The sequence below is a fragment of the Diadema antillarum genome, unplaced genomic scaffold, assembly GCF_040938485.1.
Source record: "Diadema antillarum isolate AM-2024a unplaced genomic scaffold, OU_Dant_1.0 scf00000124, whole genome shotgun sequence".
Lineage (NCBI taxonomy): Eukaryota > Metazoa > Echinodermata > Echinoidea > Diadematoida > Diadematidae > Diadema > Diadema antillarum.
Genome location: NW_027271013.1, coordinates 498,492 through 521,198, shown reverse-complemented (window position 1 = coordinate 521,198; position 22,707 = coordinate 498,492). Strand labels below are relative to the sequence as shown.

The following is a 22,707-nucleotide window of genomic DNA, read 5'->3' as shown; positions in this document are numbered from 1 at the left end:
TGAAAATTCCCCAGATTAGGCCTACATCATAAATGTGTTTACGAGATATTTGTTGCTACCAGTAATTGCCAGCAGTTGCGTCCGGTGCGCCCCCACCCCCCCCCCCCCCTTAATTTCCTATAGCGAAAAAAGTACAGCTACAAACGGCAGTTTTTGGACTGTACAATATAAAAATTTTCAAGCTCGCTCGCTTCGCTCGCTCGCATTTAATCGTTATGTCATTCTCCTGATGTTGCTGTCAGCAATTGCCAGCAGTTGCGCCCGGTGCGCCCCCACCCTCCTTGATTTCCTAAGCGAAAAAATATAGCTACAAGAGGCTTTTTTTGACTGTACAATATCAAAATTTTCAAGCTCGCTTGCTTCGCTCGCTCGCATTTAATCGCTATGCCATTTTCCTGATGTTGCTGCCGGGTAATTGCCAGCAGTTGCGCCCGGTGCGCCCCCCCCCCCCCCTTCATTTTCAAATTGAAAAAATATAGCTACAAGCGGCCGTTTTTGGACTGTACAATATCAAAATTTTCAAGCTCGCTCGCTTCGCTCGCTCGCATTTAATCGTCATGCCATTCTCCTGATGTTGTTGCCGGGTAATTGCCAGCAGTTGCGCCCGGTGCGACCCCCCCCCCCCCTGAAATTTCAAAGCGAAATAATATAGCTACAAGCGGCCGTTTTGGGACTATACAATATCAAAATTTTCAAGGTCGCTTGCTTCGCTCACTCGCATTTAATCGCTATGCCATTCTCCTGATGTTGCTGCCGGGTAATTGCCAGCAGTTGCGCCCGGTGCGGACCCCCCCCCCCCCCCGTAATTTTCAAAGCGAAAAAAATGTAGCTACAAGCGGCCGTTTTTGGACTGTACTATATCAAAATTTTCAAGCTCGCTCGCTTCGCTCACTCGCATTTAATCGTTATGTCATTCTCCTGATGTTGCTGCCAGTAACTGCCAGCAGTTGCGCCGGTGCGCCCCCCTTAATTTCTTAAGCGAAAAAATATAGCTACAAACAGCCGTTTTTGGCCTGTACAATGTCAAAATTCATGATCGCGTTCATGATCTTCAGTGTAAGAATTAATACAAGAAGTTTCTCTAAATGATACCATTTTATAAGCCAAATTCTTCAATAATAATTTACATAAAATGTATACTGCTACCTTAAAGGGATAGTACAGTATTGGTGGAGATGAGAATTGGGCTTTTAACTTTTGGGGAGATACCGAGAAAACATTTATGAAATAGTACAGAGCATACCATTTTAAGAGGAATTCAAACTTTATTTGAAAATCGGGTTTGCAATGACTGAAATATCCAAAAACAAAGTAAAACAAAGCGATTGTAATAAAATGTGGGTCCCACACTTTATTGAATCGCTCTGTTTTGGATATCTCAGCCATTTCAAAACCAAGTTTCATCAAATAAACGTTGAATTCCACATGGAATTGCATGCTCTTTCATATTTCATAAGAGGTTTCTCATTATCTCACCAAAAAATGTTAGAAACCTGAAATTAGGTCTCAACCAAAACTATACGATCCCTTTAAACATGTTGGACTGTTTCAAGTCGATAAAACACGCAAAAAATGCATCAAATTGCACCATTTACAACATCAATATGCAAGAAGTTCTCACTGTGGGAGGGGGAAACCCCCCCCCTCCCACACCCTCCCCCCTCGCTCGCATCGCTCCCTCGCATCTAACCGCTCCCCCTAAGATCAAATCCTGGCTACGCCGGTGACAGGCCCCACTATTTAGTAGGCCTTCACAGTGATGTCGCACAGGCGGAGCAAGAGCTGAATACCACGATGTAGTCATTCAATTATCTATGAATATTTTTTTTTCTAACTTTTTTATAGGAAAAAAATCCCAAATTTCACCAAAAGTGTGCACCAGATCGCTGAATTTCAGGTCTGAAAATGCAAAATTTTCCTTGTGTGGGAGGGGGATACCCCCCTCCCACACCCTCCTCCCACTAGGCCGCTCCGCTCCCTCGCACAGATATTCAAACTCCAAGTCCCCTCCCCTATCCCCCCCCCCCCATCATTAAAACGGAACGATGCCCCTGGGATGATTGCTTTACTGACTTAAATCAAGAAAATTAAAGACTACAATAATAGCTACAGGAAAATATCTACTACGTTATTACATTAAAAAAAATGGATATCCATTATTAGCATTTTATTGAATATATTTGGGCATTATTCAGGGCCGCGCTACGTTTTTGAAAGGGGGGGGGGGTGTCTAAATTGCCTGTCAGTCAAGAAGAAAGAACATCAAAAGACAAGAGAAACAACAACAAAAAATCTTCATACTTTTAATGACTGATTTTCCGCCGAAAGTCGGCTGACAAGCAAAAAAACAAACAAACAAACAAACAAATAAAAAGATGAACAAAAAGTCTTGATATTTTTGCTGCCACTTCCCTCCCACTTTGCATGGAAAAGAGTGGGACATTAATTGATCCCTGTAACGTGTGTGTGTGGGGGGGGGGGGCAAGCTTCTCAGTCTACCCTCCTCCACCCCCCCCCCCCCCCCCACAAGGGCTGCGCCGGTCCGGTTATGGGCTTGTAATCGTGGTGATGGTGGCTATCGCCGATCATCCCCCCCCCCCCACTCCTCAGTACGGATTTACGCCGTTGGAGTCAAATCTCAGGCAAATTGTGACTAGATAATGATCTATTGATACTCGGACGTGTTGGAGACACCCAACTAACGTTAGAATTAATAGCAGCAAAACATTCTAGTCATGACCGGCCACATTTATGTCAAACTGGTGATTGTCTTCCGGGTCAGTATCGGATTATTGAACCTGGGGGGTGTGTCACAAAGATTTAAGTTTGACTTAACTTATGCGTAAATCCCAAAGTCCTGCGTAAATTTACGCAGGACTTTGGATCCTGTTTCACAAAACTCTAAGTCATGCGTAAAAGTCCTTCCAAGTCCTGCGTAACTTTACGCATGGCCTGAAGCCATGCGTAAAGTCAGACTTAAATTACAAAATGGGAAGTTCAAAGGCATAATCAACTTCTAATATTCATTAATTTCTTCCACTTTATGTTATCCTGAGTGAGATGGCAGTATTTTTAACAAACTAGAGAATCACTAGTTTGGCAGAGGGTCTACTCCTAGTCCTACACTATTCACTGAACAATGATCCAAATTAAAAATAGTCATACCCAGAATAGATCCCTACCTACACAGTGTACTGATAGTTTGAACTGCTAAATCAAAATTTTAGCTCATATAGAGATTGTACTTTAGTCTATCAATAGAATTCTAGAATCTACATGCAACTGGACTTTAGAAATGAATTATATTTCTAACAATCCTTTCTTGCCTGTGTTATCTTCTTATAGCTGCTTACCCATGACTAATGCATGCCTAATATAAATATCATGCATTCACAACAAATTACACTGAAAAAACAACAAATTAGTTAATACTAGTAGTTAGACCTATACTTCTTAGAAATTTTACCTCTTGTGTACAGGACGGGGCTGCGTCTATCTACACTAACTAGTTCTAACTGGTTAGACCAATAAATTTGTCTCTTGTTTGGTAGCCTAATTGTTAACTGCAGTCTGTAATACGGTCGACTGTAGCGACCATAATACATACAGTTAACAAGAGGCTACCGGACAAGAGGCATTTTTTTTTTTCCGGAAGAAAAAAAAAGCAAACAAACCATCATTTTGTGTCAGTTAGAGGAAACGGTGCAATAGCCAATACTAGACAAGTCACCTCTAATAAAAAGCTCTACCCATCAAAGGCTACAGAACGTTACACAGAAAACGTTAGAAGTCTAGTAGTTTCTATGCCTAATCTTGATTGATGCAGTCCCCAAACACATTCTAAAACGCATAAATTCATAAATATTTACTTCTCAATTCAACTCAAGGCCCAGCAATTGGAGTATTTGGACTTTAATATTCGACCAATTGGCAACCATACATAGCCATGATTTAGTATGGTTCTAAGTTTAACTACATGCAGTCTAGGGCAATCATGCACTTATTTTCTTCAAAATCATGAAGATGTAGCACTGCGCCCTATCTTGATTTGAATAACACAGCGCACAGACTCTACACTAGGCCTAGCCATAGTCATATAGAGTTTTATAGCTATAGACAGATTGTGTAATGTAGTAATGAGCAGACTCTACAACAATAAACAACTTCCAACAGAGTTCATAATATTCAGGCCCTTGGATGAATCATCCAATTGAATTTTTTTTTGTTTTTTTTTTGCATTACTGTACTTCAGATGAAATAACTTGCATAGTTATAAATATACATTTCTGTGCATAATTTGAGTCTGTTTTATGAATTGCAATTGGGACCTTTTTCAAATTGTTGTTTACTGAGGTCCTACTGTACATTCGGCTTATTTGCATATTTTTGGCTCGTACATTACCATTGAAATCGAATAAGTAAGTCTTAGCCTAAGATTGACTTTGTGAGACAGACTTAAAAAGTCCCACTTAGACTAAGATTGACTAGCGCTAAGTCTGACTTACTAAGTGCGACCTTTGTGAAACAGGCCCCTACACCCAGGCGTGTTTCTACAGCGCTGACACTGGAAACTGCCCCGGAAAGAACTACCTCATTAGACGGTTAAGTTAATCGGAATCGGTATCGGAGTCTGCATCGGAAAGAAACCGTTACTGGTGCGTTTCTACAGGCCCCTCTATCGGATACAATCCGGAATTTGGGGTTCTGTAGAAACACGCTGAAAGACGCTTGATATACAACAACATCTTCAAAGACAGCGCGTCTCAGGCAAAGACACACGTCACCTGAGACGCGCTGTCCATGAAGCCGCTGCTGTTGTTTATCAAGTGTCAAGACAGCGTCTCAGGTGATGTGCGTCCATTTGTTTTGTACAGGATTAGCGCGCAATTTCGTGTCTTACCCTCTCCAAAGGTCAAAGTACTGTTCCGTCGCAACCACTGAAATCTATATTGGAATTGACGTTACGCGCAGTGCTCGAAGTCACCAGAAGTGCTTTAGTTGGCGCTGCCATTTTAGGACTCGACCTTTAGGCCCCGCCCACTATACTCTACGCTTTTGTTGCGTTGTGCACAAAGACGCTTTGGTTGTGCTGATGGTTGGCGCCAGTCAGACCGCAACGCTGCTGTTAATGAGCTCTGGAAAATCAAAAAATTATCGTACGCGCAGGTTTTTGCGCATGTCCTTCTCAGCACCCGAGATTTTGCGAGATATTCAGAGACAAAGTGCATGGTCTACGAGATTCACTTATTGACGACATGAATATCTACCATCCGTGACTAATTGACATGGTTTGTGAATATTTGAAATAAATCACACCTTTTAATGCTTACATTATATAAAATGAGCTTATGATACCATTATTCATATCTCTGCATTACATCGATATTTTCTAAACGGCCCTGAGACAAATTAGAACAAGGCTTTCTATTCATTGCCAACCCGACCCGTTCATAGGTTGAATCACCACATGAATGATACCCAACGTTTTAGATATGCTTATAATAGCACAGTAAGAACTGAATTGGTCCCTCGCTTAGAAAACAATAAAAATTGAAAGTCTCGTCGAGTAAAAATCATAGTGTGGCAATTTGAGATACGTGAATGATCATGCGCTCCCAGGGTATCATTAGACAAATTACTCAGCGATGTATACAGTGGATTAATAAGGAATAGTTATTCTAATACCAAATAGAGAGCCCCAAAGAACTCATGTGCGCCAACTTAGTGCTAAATCTTTTATCATTGATTTGTGTGCTATTTATTAATGCACGCTACTCTATCTAGTTGTGCAAACAAACTTCTAGCCAAAGTTGAGCTGTCGATCAGAGTGGAGTGTTGTTCTTGTTGTTTACGTGGAGCTCTTAGGGTGCGTTCGAGCGCTCTAAAGCGAACCAAAGCGAACTGAACTAAAGCGTACCGTACCGTACCATGCCAATTTTGGTGCTTTAGGGTGCGTTCGAGCGCTCTCCTAAAGTGAACTGTACCGTACCGTACCGCGCTACAGGAGCGTTCGAACGCTCCTAAAGTGTACCGTACCGTACTGTACCGAGCCAAAAGTGGATCACTTCCCGATGTGCTCCAAAAGCGTACCAAAGCGTACCAAAAGTTCGTTGTAAACCATGCGCGTATCATGCGCATACGTCACAATGCAAAACATCATTCTCTTTGTTCGGGACAGCTGTAAGTAGGTCAAGCGCAAGGTGAATGACCTTCTTGCTACAAACAAGCGTGAACTTTTCTAAAAATAACTCGAGAGGTACGCTTTCTCAACAGAGCATTCGAACGCTCCCAAACTGGCACAGTACGGTACGGTACGCTTTAGTTCAGTTCGCTTTGGTTCGCTTTAGAGCGCTCGAACGCACCCTTCGAGCGCTCTGTGGAGAAAGCGTACCTAACGAGTAATTTTTAGAAAAGGTCACGTTTGTTTACAGCAAGAATGTCATTCACCTTGCGCTTGACCTACTTACAGCTGTCCCGAACAAAGAGAATGATGTCTTTGCATTGTGACGTATGCGCATGATACGCGCATGCTTTACAACGAACTTTTGGTACGCTTTGGTACGCTTTTGGAGCACATCGGGTGCGTTCGAGCGCTCTCCTAAAGCGAACTGTACCGTACCGTACCCGCGCTAGAGGAGCGTTCGAACGCTCCTAAAGTGTACCGTACCGTACTGTACCGAGCCAAAAGTGGACCACTTCCCGATGTGCTCCAAAAGCGTACCAAAGCGTACCAAAAGTTCGTTGTAAAGCATGCGCGTATCAAGCGCACACGTCACAATGCAAAAACATCATTCTCTTTGTTCGGGACAGCTGTAAGTAGTTCAAGCGAGAGGTGAATGGGTGCGTTCGAGCGCTCTCCTAAAGCGAACTGTACCGTACCGTACCCGCGCCAGAGGAGCGCTCGAACGCTCCTAAAGTGTACCGTACCGTACTGTACCGAGCCAAAAGTGGACCACTTCCCGATGTGCTCCAAAAGCGTACCAAAGCGTACCAAAAGTTCGCTGTAAAGCATGCGCGTATCATGCGCATACGTCACAATGAAAAAACATCATTCTCTTTGTTCTGGACAGCTGTAAGTAGTTCAAGCGCAAGGTCAATGACATTCTTGCTGTAAACAAGCTTGACCCTTTCTAAAAATAACTCGTGAGGTACGCTTTCTCCACAGAGCGCTCGAAAGCACCAAAATTGGCATGGTACGGTACGGTACGCTTTAGTTCAGTTCGCTTTGGTTCGCTTTAGAGCGCTCGAACGCACCCATCGAATCGGGAAGTGGTCCACTTTTGGCTTTAGGAGAGCGCTCGAACGCACCCATACACCTCTCGCTTGAACTACTTACAGCTGTCCCGAACAAAGAGAATGATGTTTTTGCATTGTGACATATGCGCATGATACGCGTACGCTTTGGTACGCTTTTGGAGCACATCGGGAAGTGGTCCACTTTTGGCTCGGTACAGTACGGAACGGTACACTTTAGGAGCGTTCGAACGCTCCTCTGGCGCGGGTATGGTACGGTACAGTTCGCTTTAGGAGAGCGCTCGAACGCACCCTTAGCTGCAGTTGCCTGAACCTGAGCGCGTATACATACATTGTGTGCGCGCACACACACACACACCATAGGGTCCAACACTGTCATCTACACACAGTGTTGTTGAGTACACGTTTACTGTCATTCCGCGAGGTTCGTTCAACTCTCCACTCAGAGGGAATTAACCAATCAGAAACGCGTATTCGCGGCAAACTGACATCTCGTCAAAAATTAACTGTACAACGCAATGATTTATTCGCCAACCTGACCCGTTCATAGGATCAGTCCACATAAAGTCATTATGTTTTCATAGAATGATATTTCCTCTTTCATTTTATACCTCTTCCATTTTGGTCCACCTTAATTTCGTTGGTCTAGTGTACCCCTTAAAAAAAAGAAAAATATGCACATTTTGTATTTTATAATTTCCGTGATATGTCATTTGATATGTCATAACCTTTTAAGTGGTCGAATTTCATCAAAGTACAACTCTTCAGCTTTTTATCGATGCATAAATCATGAAGATTGATTATGTCGTTTAGATTTACAGACACTCTAAAAATGTGGTCTCCCAGCTCATTACGTATTCATGTCCGCGAGGTCCATGCATACGCGTACGATAAATGCGAAGGCTTTTTAGGACGTTGTGGTCTGGCTGTACGCAGAAGAAGCGCGCGTTCCTCAGTGGAAAGTTACTTGGGTGTAAATCATGGGGCGCCAAGACGAATCGCACGGGCTATTTCATTACGAAATGGCTCTTTAGTCGACAAAATAGTCCATAGGCCAAGACCCGAAAAATGGGTTATTGGTACCACCCGAGATGGCAAAACCTTTTTGGTGTCATTTTGTTTGTCGGGCACAGATATGCTTATCAAGCTATGATAGCATTTCCAAATGAGTAGCTTCGTCACAATAAATGAATTGTTAACCAATTTGGTCTCGTTTTTATATCCCTATACTTCTGAATCGAAACTAACTTTGCTATCAACCCGCTCAGGGTTTCTGCTCGGCGAGACGCGCTGTGCAGCTGAGGGTTTATGACGTAACGAAGGCTTCTATATTGGGAAATCGGGCCGCTTTCAGCACACAATGCATTACGTATGGGTGGAAATCACTGATCTCCGTGGAAGAACGAACACACTAAATAAATATGTATAGACCATAGAGATATATACTAAGAACACTAGAGGGCGGACTCCGTAAAATCCCTGTGACCGATAGAGGGCTCACACCCGTAAATACAAGGGAATGCCCCAGGCCCCTTCACAAATTCGTACCAAAGATACCAAAATAAATGAAGAAAAAAATTGATTAAAAATCAATGATGTAGTTTGGCAAAAAACTGAATAGCTGTAGATATTGAGTATGAATTCCTCTACAAATTGCATTTTGGTTGGAAGATGAAAGCTTTTCTGGTGGAATTTGAGGGGACTATATTTCATTGGGTACGTGTACGGAAAATGGGTGATTTTTTGAGTGATAAGAACTCGTAGTCTAGCTTTGCGGACCCTTGGACAGAATTTGAACTGAAATATCCACCCTGAGAATTTGATGGATGAAAGGGTATATCTAACTTATCCAGGTTAGTGAAGCTGAAACACCTCATTTCACCCAGCTGTTTTACAGAATTTTTTGAAATTTGATTTTTAACACACATCCCTATGGGGAAATATTTATGGGTGTGAGCCCTAGAAGGAGGCTTTCGCCATTTTGGTCCGGGCAAATTTCGACTAGCGACCGTACCGATAACGTATAGCGCTAGCGGAGCATGCAGGGAGATCGACGACGGAATGCAACGGCAGTAGGCTAGCATCTATGCCAAGGTCTCCATCGGAGTTTGGAAATCGAAAATGTTCTTAAATTCGCAAATTCTACTTAAAGTAGCATAGATCTGTGTTGCAAAATGCCTGGTTCATGTGCTGCTTTTGGATGTAGAAACAGGAGAAAAGAAGGGGAGCGGAGTTTCCTTTCACAAGTAACTAACATTACATTTATAGTATGTGTTAAACAGATTGATTCAAGACCAAAAAAAGAAAAAGAAAAAGAAAAGAAAAGGTCTTGCAAAATTCGTCAGGGGGCACTCCGCCCTCCCTCAGCCATTCTCGATCTATTGCTACTATAGATAGGTAATACAGTACATAACTATATCAAGGTCGGCGGAACGGGGGGGGGCATTTTTTTTCTTTTTTTTTCCCCTTCCACAGGGTTCCTCTATTGAATAATATCATACACACAAATATATACAAAAAGAGATATGTATGTACATGCAGATTTAACTCATGATATTCTTGGCCATTCTAAATACAATAAGAACAGCAAACAGTTACAAAAATCAATTATAAATTGCAAATTCTTTTCAAAGTGTCAGAAAATTACCTGACAAATCATTTCATAAGAAAACACAATCAGAAACATTTAGTAAAATGTAACCACTTTTTCATAAATTTCTTTTCTTTCAGATTTGTTTTACATATATACTTTTCCATATCATAATAACTTTTTATCGCTGACATGATTTGTTCAAAAACTGGCAAACAATTTTTGCATTTGGCTGTAAAAATTTCTTTCCTTACTATAATCATAATGCAATTGAGGGCACTGTTATTACGTCCATAAAAACCAAATAGTTTATTTTGATTTGTAAGCTTAATATGAATAGCATTACGGGACAGCCAAAGCTCAAGTTTTGACCATATCTCGTTTGAATATATACAAGAACAAAATATATGCATAATTGTTTCTTCGCTGTTATTACAAAAAGTACATAAGTTATCTGTTACTAATTTAAATCTCAATAAAGCGTCTTTCATATAAAGAATTCTATTTAGCATCTTGAACTGAAACCATCTCATGTTTACATCGACAGTTGAATAAAAGGGAATTTGGTAATAAAAACTCCAAATGATATTGTCAAAATCAAACTCCTGTTTCCATTTTATAAGACTTTTACATTCCTTTGTCTTATGTTTCAAGAAAGCCTGGTAGATATGTGCACAACCTTTTTTCACTTTCAGTATTAAAAACAATGTTTCAGGGATAATACATGTAGGTTCCATAATCTTAGGTATGACATTTTTATTATAACCAAATCGAATAGCATTACACAAACCGTAATATTGAAGAAAGTTTACTTGTACATTGTATTTACGTTGAAAATCAAAATATGAAAGAAATTTTCCATCTGTTTCTAGAACATCGTTAACAAACGTACCCCCTTAGCACACCATGACTTATAACAAATTACATTATTATTAACTTGTATTCTAGGATTGTTCCAAAGGGGTTGACATGCGATATTATCTACAATGGACTGACTTAAATCTGAAAAGGCTAATAATACCTCTTTCCAAAATGGGTTGCGCATTGAAATGGCTAATTCTTTGTAATGTTCAGCCCCCATGAATAAGTGGAGAGATGTGTATGGTGGAGGCAAGAATGATTGGAACATATGTAAAGTGAAATTTTCGTTACTTGGATAACAAAAGAATCTTCTTATCCATGATATTCTGAGTGATTTAGAATGTATAAAAATATCTGTCATTTTAACCACACCATCACTGTATAATTGGCACATTTGTTTCCTACTTATTTTATCAGGTTTATCGTGCCATATAAATTTGTAAAAAGATCGGTTAACATCATTCATAATTTCTAATTTTGGTTCTGGAAGAGATAAAAGCAAATAATTCAGTTTGGGTATCAATAAAGATTTTACTATCGTTACTCTCCCTAAGGGAGTCAATGTTCTTTTCAGCCATATCGCTATCTGACGTTTTATCTCTTTAACCTTTTCTTGATAATTGTGATTAACCATTTCAGATAATTTAACTGAAAAATCAATTTCCAGGTACCTGAGATATCCTTCAGATATCTAGTTTAATTTGTACTCGTGTAAGATCTCTTTTTTTGAAAGTTCTGTTCTTCCCAATCCATATTACTTGAGTTTTAGTTACGTTAATTTTGAGGTTGGACATATTTGCAAATTCATTAAGTATTGTAAGAGCACTTTGTAAATCATGGGTTGAACCGTTGAGTGTCAAAAGGGTATCATCTGCATATTGCAAAAGTTTAAGCGATTTCCCATTCATATGCAATCCAACTAAAGAATCCGAGTGTCGTATTAGGATACCAAGTATTTCACTGACTAACAAAAAGAGGTAGGGGGACAAAGGATCTCCCTGGCGACACCCTCGTCCTATTTCAAATCTATCTGTACAGTATCCGTTAACTAATACACAAGAGGATGCATTTGCATAAAATAACTTGATCCATTTCTTTACAGATGGACCGAAGTGAAAAAATCCGGGACCTTGAATAGAAAAGTATGCGATACGGAATCGAAAGCTTTTTCGAAATCGACAAGAAGAAGCATGCCTGCTATATCATTTAATTCAGTATAAAGTAGCGTGTCATATAATAGACGTATATTTTTGCCAATGAAGCGACCACTCAAAAATCCTGTTTGATTATCATGTATTAAAAAAGACAAAACGCCCTTGAGTCTATTTGCAATACAACCGGATGCCAATTTGTAAACTACATTCAGTAAAGTGATCGGGCGCCAATTTTTTAACAAATGTCTAGGTTTATTTCCTTTAGGAATCAAGGTTATTATTCCCATTTTTTGTGAGTTTGACAATTGTCCTGAGAAATACGCATAATTCAGTGATCTTACCAGAAAGTATTTAATATCTTCCCAAAAGTAACGATAAAATTCTACAGTAAAACCATCCTGTCCGGGAGATTTATTATTTTTCATGAGTTTTAAAGTGGAATAGACCTCATCAACAAAATGGGGCATTTGCCCCATTTAAAAAAACAACAACAACACCCTTTTTAAGTTTAAAAAGTGCTCTTTTCTAAGTGCCTTATTTGGCCCTTGAGCCCCCCTCCCCCCCCCCCCCCCAAAAAAAAAAAATCATTCCTCCACCCTTTGCTATACCAGCAGTTAATTTTACTATGGTGATAGTGTGAGAAAAGCTTAGAATACATACTATATGCCTGGTGACAGGACATATTATTATGCTCCGGCATTGATATCTTTCTGAAAATAAAATTAGCATCATGGGTCTGATTGGGCTTTTGGTTCAAGGCATTGTGAGGATTAGGATTAGGGTTAGGCGTTATGATTTGGGTTAGGGTTTATGTAAGCTTCAAGATTAGCATTTCGAGCTTGAACTTAATATGTCATGGAACCAATATGCCTACACGTACTTTTAAAAAGGATTTATTTCATTTCCACCCCCCCCCCCCCCAAAAAAAAAAAAAGAAATTCAATGAAACACTCGTATACACAGATAGGACTATAGAATGCAGTCCCCTCATACAGAAAAAAATATAATTGAAAAAAAAATACAAAAATTGACGCAGTATACTGTATCACAAGGGGCACCCGGCTGTCTTAGAGACCAAGAGAGCCCTTTGTATATATTCAAGATATATTCAAAGTTTATTTCATTTTCCGACATAACATATGTTTCACTTCTTTTGATAACAGAGAACAAGGTAAATAGAACATAGTGAAATGAAAAGACTGTACAATACTTGAGGACCTTTAGTAATCATACATTGTATAGTAAAAAAGAAACAGAAGTGATCGAAATGAAGTACATGTATACCGTGCGAAAAATGGAGGGACCCACTAAAAAGACAGAGCTTGTAGTGTGTGGGCCCCTCTGGAGAAGAACATTGATGGAATCGAATCATCGTAGATACAAAAGATAACAAAGTGGAAGAAGTCTGGATACAAAAGATAATAAAGTGGAAGAAGTCTGGAAGCCCACTAAAAATTAGATTACCATATATACACTTTCATAGACGCGAACAAACATGAAACAGGACTAGACAACGAGACAACTACTGAAAAAAAAAGGTTGCACAAGACAAACGGAATGGACAAGACTGACAAACTGAAGACAAAATAGCAGACAAAAATGCACAATAGAAACAGAAACAGAACAACAGAAACAGCGATCTTCGGCAGAAGCATGCCAAGAGAATAAGAGGATAGTTGTAGGGGAAAAGTAATATTTTGACGCCTGAAATAAGACAAGAAAATAGAAAATAGAGGGACGTATGAACAGGAGTCACATACGGAAAGTCAACTTCAAGACGCTATGGGCAAAATGGCATAGGTGACAACATTGCGAGCATCCAGGAAAAAGATACCATTAATTCTTTGAAGAGGGGACAAAGTGAGCAGGTAAGTGTAACTGAGAAAAAAGGCCAAATGGTTAATTCGGTATTGTAGAGTCGTACGATTGCAATAAAAAAGACTTCAGTCTCCTCTTGAAAGAACATATGGATGAAGCGTTTTTTATATCTTGATTCAAAGAATTCCAATAATTTGGGCCTACATAAATAAGTGTGTTTTTAGCAAAAATCGTTCTTAAAAGAGGTAAGTGAAATTCATTGGAACGCCTAGTAGGATATTCATGAAATGATTGATTTTTTAGGAACATAGAGTCAAAAATAGACGGAAGCAAGTTATTACAATACTTGTACATAAATTGCCCTAAATTAAACAAAAACAAATCTGCAATTTTTAAGAGCTTGTTGGAGGCAAACAACATATTTGTATGAGAACGTACAGGGGAATAACAGATAACACGTAGAGCTTTCTTTTGTAAGAGGAACACTCTCTCTAATAAATTCTGATGCGTGTTGCCCCAAACTAATATTCCATAATTAAGATGAGGCAATATTAACGACGAATATAGCATAAGTAATGATTTTTGTGGAATATGAAATTTCAATCTATTTACAATGCCTATATTACGTGAAATTATATTGCAGACATTATCAACATGTGATTTCCAGGAAAGTTTTTCATCCACAATGACACCCAAAAATTTGATATGTGAGACTCTTTGTAGATGAGAGTCATCTAATACTATATTTGTACTTAAACTATCAACAATATTACTAAAAAGCATATATTTTGTTTTTTGAGCATTGAGTGATAACCTATTGGCCCTGACCCAATTTGTCACTTTTTTCAATTCAATGTTAATTTTATGAACGAGAAAATCAATATCATTATGGGCAAAAAATACATTAGTGTCATCTGCAAAATGAATAAAAGAGAGGTCGTCGGATACGCGACAAAAATCATTGATATAAATAATAAACAATAACGGCCCTAAGAGACTTCCCTGTGGGACACCACATTTAACTTCTCTGACAACGGAATCATTGTTTTTAATTGTAACGAATTGTTTTCTATCAACTAAATAACTCTTGAACCACTCCAAGGCCTTCCCACGTATTCCATAATGCGATAACTTATAAAGTAAAATATCGTGATTGATAGTGTCGAAGGCCTTGGAGAAGTCCAAGAAAATACTAACTAGATGAGAATGGTTATCGATTGCGTGAACAACTCTATCAACAAAATGCAAAAGAGCATGCGTAGTACTATGTTTCTCACGAAAACCAAACTGAAAATTCGTAAAAACGTCGTGTACCTTCAAAAAATTGATCATTCTCTTGTAAATAAGTTTTTCTAAAACCTTAGACAATGACGACAATAATGAAATTGGGCGATAATTGCTGACTTCGAACTTATCGCCTGCCTTAAATATTGGGATTACTTTAGCTAATTTCATTTTATCAGGGAATACACCAGTAAAAATTGACAGATTAAATATATGAGCAAGTGGATCAGCAATCGAGGAAATAACACCCTTAAGTATGAAATTATCTATCTCATCATAACCAGAACTTAGTTTATTTTCAAAAGAAGAAATTATATCAATAATTTCAAATCTGTTAGTTGGTATAAAAAATATGGAATCAGAATTACGCTGACCTAAAAATTCAGTAAAATGAGAATCTGTTGCAGGAATGTTTTGAGCATAATTTTCGCCTATTTTTGAAAAATAAGAATTAAAAATATTTGCAATATGAAGAGGATCATTAATCGATTCATCATTCAATTTAATTTTATCAATGTCAGAGTGTTTACTCGGAACATTCATGGCCTGTTTTAGGACTTTCCAAGTATTTTTCATATCAAACTTATATTTCGATAATTGCTTAAAGTAATATCTTTTCTTTTCAGAACGTAAAATCATTGTCAAAGTATTTTTATATGATGTATATCTATTCTTCGATCGCTCAGTTTTTTCCAATTTGTACTTGTAATACAAACGATTTTTCCTATTAATTGAACGAAGAATTGATCTGGAAATCCAAGGTAATCTAGGTGTCTTTTTATACTCTGTTCTATTTCTTTGTTTTGGGATTACATCATCTAAATGATGATTAAAAGTTTCCATAAAATTACAAAAGGATATATTAACATCATCGTTGCCAAATACTCCTGACCATTCAGCATTCTCCAGGGCCACATCAAAACTAGCTAACTTTTCAGGTGAAACTCTACGTCTAAACAAAAGAGGTGAAATAGGTTTAATATTAGCTGGTGTTTTAAGAGTAAAACAAGTCATTATTGGAAAATGATCAGTCATATCTGAAAGGATTATAAAAGAGTCAGGGAGGGGTAGAATATTACAAAACAAGTTGTCAATGAGGGTGGCAGAGCGATCTGTAACACGTGTGGGTTTAGAAATAAGAGGAAGAAAGGACGAGGACAGAAGTGTGTGAAAAAAATCACTAGAGATATTATCATGCTCAGACTTCAACAAATCAATATTGAAATCACCGAGTAAAAAGCAATCCTTATTTCGGAAAACGTGTGAATTATCAAGATCTGAAAAATAAGTTAAAAAATCATTGGCGTTTGAATTAGGAGGTCTGTATATAATGCCTACCATAAGATTTCTACATCCTGGGATAAGAATTTCTATAAACAAAGATTCAACAACATTGTCCATTCTAGAAATATCTTCATGAACAATAGTATCAAAGGAACGTGATATGTACAATGCAACGCCCCCTCCATTCTTATCAAGCCTATTGTTAACAAACAAATTATAACCCTCAATTGCGAAATAATTTTCTGTGTTGGAAGCTAACCATGTCTCACTTAATCCGATAACGGATAGCGACTGGCTTGCATCAGATTCTAATAGAAATTTTAAATCATCAAAATGTTTATTCAAACTCCTTATATTTAAATGTAACAAAGAAAACGTGTCCTCTGAAAAATTATGAATCATATCTTTGCATTGATTCACTGTAATATAATTGCACAACATATTTTGAGTGAAATCATTACTAAGATCATGAGGCAATTCATTTGCAGCTGTATTCAGGCTATCGGTAACAAAATCATCGTATGAGGTGGTTCGTGTACTGGTTAACCCACTAACTGGGTCAGAATCTAAGCTTGTGTTCCTAAACAATTCAAAAAAATCATCGTTCGATACGGAATGAAATGGAGCATTCAGAAAATTAGCCATAATTAAAAATACGAGACGAATTTTTAAAAGTCTGCGTTATTAACAAAACTAGGATGTCGTGAATAAGTGGACGATACAAGAAAATACCCAGTCGCCGGGATGTGGCAAGACGCTGGAGTAATCTACGAACATGGGTGACGTCAAAATTATGATAAGCAGAAGATCGCTGAAGAGACGTAGAACGTGAAACGAGAAAGGGCTGAACAAGGTAAGTAAGAACACTGAGAAGCATGGACAGAAAAAGACATAGAACACACACAACATAATAAGAATAAATCCAGTCTCTCTGTGGGCTTCCGAGACGACAGCAAAAACATACATACACAAAAATTTGAGCCGACATTAGACAAGGACAAACGTGGCTTGGCTATTACATTCGATCAATTTCCGGATCATCAATAATATACGATAAGTACAGAATAGCTCCAAAAACCCCAGGCCAATAATGTACCTTCTCGGGCACTTGTTAGCACACCGCAGGTCTGAATACGAAACATAATTATTTTCACACCAATGCCGCCAATGGCATCATTATGACAGTGGTAGTGTGTGTATGCATGGCGTGTGTAAGCAGTGTTTTAACATGCGAGAGTATGATTGTGCTTGAGAGTGTGAGATTTGGGTGTGTGTGTGCGTGTGTGTGTGTGTGTGCGTGTGTGTGTGTGTGTGTGTGTCTTAACGTGTGTGTGTTTGACGTGGGCGTGGCTGCGAGTGTAGGCAGATAAGCAAAGGGTTCGGTTCAGTGCAGACGATACTGGGACCGTACAAGTGAACAATTGCTGTACAAGCAAGTACTGTACTTCACATTACACCAGTTTGGCAGAATGATGAGTACGCAGGAGTTGTGCGCATATGAATATGCAGACAAGCGATAAATATCTAACGTACGGATAAAAACTTGTAACTTTTCCAAAAATTGTCACAATTAAGAGGGGGATCAGACTTGTAGTAATAATCATCTCAAAAACAAAATGGATGGGGGGGGGGGTCGTTTATAAAATGCAATATATTCCTCAACTGGTCAAAGTACAACCCAACAAGGAATACACATGTATTGAAAATATGATACAGACAAATGAAGTTAATACACACTACAGACACAATCAGTTGGAACCCCTGGAAATCTTTTGTTCCATTGTGTAAATATGGTGGGGGGGACACTCGCAAGTGCATAGCCTTTCGGCACTGAAAAAATGAAATGCACTATTGTCGTGTACAAGATATCACTGCAATATTCATGTATATCATTCATTACATCATAACATCAAGTTTGCGTAATTCCCCAACACCAACAAAAAATAAATAAAAAGAAAGAAATCCGAACAGTTACATAAATCTAAATTCGTAAATCCAATTCATCTCTAATTTTACATGGTATTGCATGGACCATGGTCGTGTTGGTCGGCTTGAAAGTATTACCTCGTGGAGAATAAAGTAAAATTTTGTTTAATTTTCATTTTCTTTACCACTCATAATAAGCAGGGGCCGCGGAACGTTTTTCAGTTTGGAGGGGGGGGGGCTGCGCAGCCGGGGGGGGGGGGGTGTAATCAAGGTCACCACCACCCCCACCCCCCCCCCCCCACCCCCCACCCCGCTTAGACGCACCGGCGTAGCCTAGATAATGATTTTGTGATCTTCGGAGGGTGGCGGTTACTATGCGAGGAAGCCAAGCAACCGAACCCGAGCTAGCGGAGGGAAGGGGGGAGGGTGTGGGAGGGGGTATTCCCCCTCCCACGGTGAGAACTCTTTGCATTTTGATGTTGTGAATGGTGCAATTTGATGCATCTTTTTGCGTCTTTTATCAACTTGAAACCCCCCGCTTAGACGCACCGGACCGCACCAGCAATCAAACAGAAAAGGCATGCTCACGAGGGTGTATATACAAAAGGGATATTTCTCCTCCCACACGAAGGTGATTTTACATTTTCAGACCTGAAATTCAGCGATCTGGTGCAAACTTTTGGTGCAACACTTTTATTTTCTATTTATTGTTCCCCCAACCCCCCCCCCCCCCCCCAAAAAAAAGGAAAAAATATTTCTGGAAATGATTCGGACTTTTTTTCAGGAAAGTGTTAATAGCAAAATCACGGCATTTAGCTCTTATTCCGCGTGTGCATCATCTATGTGTATGTACAAAGTCTAATGAGGTAGAGGGGGAGGGTGTGGGAGGGGGATGCCCCCTCCCACTCGACGGAGCTTTTGCGTTTTTAAAATCAAGATAAAGCGATCTGAAGAACACTTTGTGAGAAATTCGAGTAGTGTGATTTTTCCCCCGATTTTTCCCCTTCCTTTCTTTTTTTTTCTTTCTTTTTTCACGATCCAAAAGTGTGTGTGTGTGTGTGTGGGGGGGGGGGGGGGCTGCAGCCCCCCAGCCCCCCCCCCCCCCCCCGGTTCCGCGGCCCCTGATAAGAGATTGCTAGCAACTTATATTTTTGAGTTGTATCCTTCTCTCATCTCCGACCCCCTAATCTTCTTGCTGAAAGCCAATACGTGTTTGAGCGCTTGTGTATATGTATTCACGTGTCCACCACTACTGCGCTGCCCGGACGCGATGCTTGTTTTTGCCCGGACGCGATGCTTGTTTTTGCCCGGACAAAGATGGCGCGCGGCCTCTTCATCTCGGCACACGAGCACTGCGTACGCGCCACACGCAGTCCGCGCTCTAGTATATTATTAGTATATATCTCTATGGTATAGACCTATGGTCCCTATGGACATGGACGATAGTTGATACTCGCATATTGATTTCCCCGCTTCATTTCTAGAAAACATGGAAGATGGATGTCCTGTGATTATAAGCCGGGCAGAATGGGGTGCGCGCCCTCCGGTAGATTCCGAACCCTTGAGCACGCCCACCCCGTATGCCGTGATTTTCCACACAGTTATTCAGACCTGCGAGTCAGCGGACGCGTGCAAATTGTCTTTGAGGAAAATACAGGTAAGTCTCAGCAAGAGAAGTAGTGAATGAAGGCGGATTGAAGTACGCCCTACACCTCTTCAGGGGCCAGGTTAAGACCAACAGAAAATACCCCGATTTAATGTACCAATATAAACCGTTTCTTCCCTCTGATCGATTTACTCTCCAGTGGTGGATCCAGAGGGGGGCGCATTCGGCGCACGCCCCCCTTTATTTTTCGTTAATAACAAAAGAAATAAAAAGAGAAAAAATGAAATGAAACCCGGAAGTGGCACCAGAAATAATTAGTCATGCCCCCCCCCCCCTTTACAGAATTCCTGGATCCGCCCCTGCTCTTCATGCACGTTACTTCACTCTCACATTGTAATTTCGCTCACTCAACTAGAATCACTTCATTGCAGTCTACTACATTTTTCCCCATTTTTTAATGGGGAGGGTATAACATTGAACGTTGCAATTCCGTCGAAATGACCATACCCAATGAAGTACCCGGGAAATGTGCAAACGTCTCGACGGGAAATGTGCAAACGTTCAATTTTGCCGGGAAACGTGCAAATTATTCACGTCACCGATGTAGTGCGTAAGGATGGCAGATAACTCTATATCAAAACTGCACGTGAACCTTCACCATTTATATATATTTTTTTAATTCTTGACAGATTTTCAACAAATTTGGCAGGTAGCACCAATATGGTGATAGGATCTCAAAGGCCTCAATATTAGGGATTTTAAAAAGTTTTTTTAAAGGGATTGTAAAAAGGGATTGTACAACAGTGTACAAAGACAGGTTTTACTGCACAGTTAACCTGTCTCTGGCGGCCATCCCAAGGGAGACAAAAAAGTGGTCGTTATAAACAGGTGACCTCTATAGATAGGTTTTTTAACATGCTTTTTTCTCTTAGAAGGAATTGTTCTTAGTGGTCGTATACGGCAGGTGGCCGCTCTGGACAGGTAGTCGCGAAGACAGGTTTTACTGTACAGTCAAACCTGTTTATAGTGGCCACCCAAGGGAAACGAAAAAAAATGGCCGTTATGGACAGCTGGCTGCTGTAGACAGGTGGTCGCTAAGCCGGGTTTAACTGTACATAAAAATGGTAATGGTTCATACGTAGTTTTGATAGAGAATTTATCGGTGAAATGAATGATTTGCACATTTCCCGGTGGCGCTTGCACAAGTTCCCGGCGTCACGCTTGCACATTTCCCGGCGTTTGCACATTTGCCAACTCTACACCTCGCCGCCATCTTACTACGCCTACCGCCCATACATTTGTGTATGAATCTTCGTGAAAGTCTCTGTTCGGAAATGTGTGCAAATATCCAAAGAATGTGCTTATTGGTAATATATGGCGGAGAGGCGGCTTCACTTGTTTGTACAGACTACAGAGTAAATGGGCTAATGAGATATAATATACAGATTTCTCACGCAGATCAGTGGTGCATCCACGTTGAGTTGAAGTAACATTGCCCTTTGGGAGCGTACTTGTCTTCCAATGATGTCTTTCCATCTCCCCAGAACTTTCACATGGACTTCAGAGGCTGGTGGGACATCGGATACAACTTTTTGATTGGTGGAGACGGGAACGTGTACGAGGGGCGTGGATTGGAGAGAAAAGGAGCACACGCAAGATCGTACAATCAGTACTCAATAGGTCTGTGTTGTAAGGAGGTTGATGATGATATTCTTGACACCGAGAAAAATATATTCCGTCTTTTCGACTTCCCGGGGATAAGAAGGCAAGAAGGCGAGATACGAGGATATGAGGTCTCATCTTCGCGACAGCTTTTGGTCTGAGAAGGCAAAAAGAAGAGATTCTTGTTCTTGTCTTCTCAATTTCTCGGGTCCGAAAGGGAGAGAAGATGAAATATCGCAACTCGCCTTCTTTGGGACCAAAAAAGGTCAAGATTACGAGATCTCATATCATCTTGTCTTCTTGCCTTCTCGGACCCGAAGTGCGAGGAACCATCCTGTCTTTTCGGTGGTTCTTACAATAAATATACGAAAGATTCCATAGTATGGGTCCTAATTGCGGACTGCAAACACAAACAGTCACTATGTTGTATTCTTTAACCATGTTAATGATAAGTTATGATTATAGTATGCTCATTAAATCAACCCTTAGTAATCTCTTTGGTGTAAGCACCCTGTTTCTGACGGTTCTGACACTTTTATAATACCTGCATTGCCAGGTGCTCCCTCCGACATCCAGGGTCAAAAGAGACAACTTTTTTTTTTGGGGGGGGGGGTGGGTGGGGAGTAAAAGACATTTTCCAAAGAAAACGGGGCAGGGCTGAAATTCCTCCGTTTTTAGGATTCATAGACTTATCCACTTTTCTATAGTGTGTTTCGATATATGTGAAAAATATAAATCATGGTCTATTATGCAGTGTATAATACCCACTTCGGTGTTGCCGGTATACCCTAGCGTTGCCAGGCCCCCATTAATACGCCTGGACGTATAGGACGTAGGCTCTTGACGGGTTTCTAACTCGGGGCGTCCGCTTGGAAGTCAAGAGTCTTGCCCACTTTGTCATAGTGTTCCCACCCACTTGAAAGACAAACAAATAAAGGAAACACGTTGAAATATTCAAACTTAAAAACCAAATAGACAACACGAATTGTCTGCAGTTGTTTCCCTCGCAGCTTTATTGTAAGTTATTCATATGGTTTTTGTTCCTCTAGTGGTTGTTGGTTTTCTTTTCTTACCACATACTGCTATCGGGTTTTTGGAATACTCTGAGAATACTAAAATGGTCAATATCAAAGACGATCACTTATACTGTCACTGAAGATCTGGTAAAACTGATTTTTACCAACACGCCAAGCACATCGAGGTTTTTGTTATGTTTTCTTCTTTTGAGTCAAGTGCAAAATCTTAATTGAAAGGTGTTTATTATACAT

The 22,707-nt window shown here is 40.0% G+C and overlaps 1 protein-coding gene across 1 annotated transcript; it reads left to right on the top strand.

The window, feature by feature from the left end:
- The first annotated feature begins 19,660 nt into the window (after positions 1-19,660).
- LOC139720236 (peptidoglycan-recognition protein SC1a-like) lies at positions 19,661-21,600 on the top strand. Its single transcript, XM_071631599.1, has 2 exons — positions 19,661-19,828; positions 21,322-21,600. Exons 1-2 carry the CDS (start codon positions 19,661-19,663, stop codon positions 21,598-21,600), a joined length of 447 nt encoding a protein of 148 aa, XP_071487700.1.
- Positions 21,601-22,707: the final 1,107 nt, after the last annotated feature.

Bases quoted from the DNA above. Each gene is read 5' to 3' on its own strand.
- LOC139720236 (XM_071631599.1), top strand. From the start codon at position 19,661: ATGGAAGATGGATGTCCTGTGATTATAAGCCGGGCAGAATGGGGTGCG. The intron at 19,829-21,321 runs GTAAGTCTCAGC...CCATCTCCCCAG, and splicing joins TGTCTTTGAGGAAAATACAG to AACTTTCACATGGACTTCAG.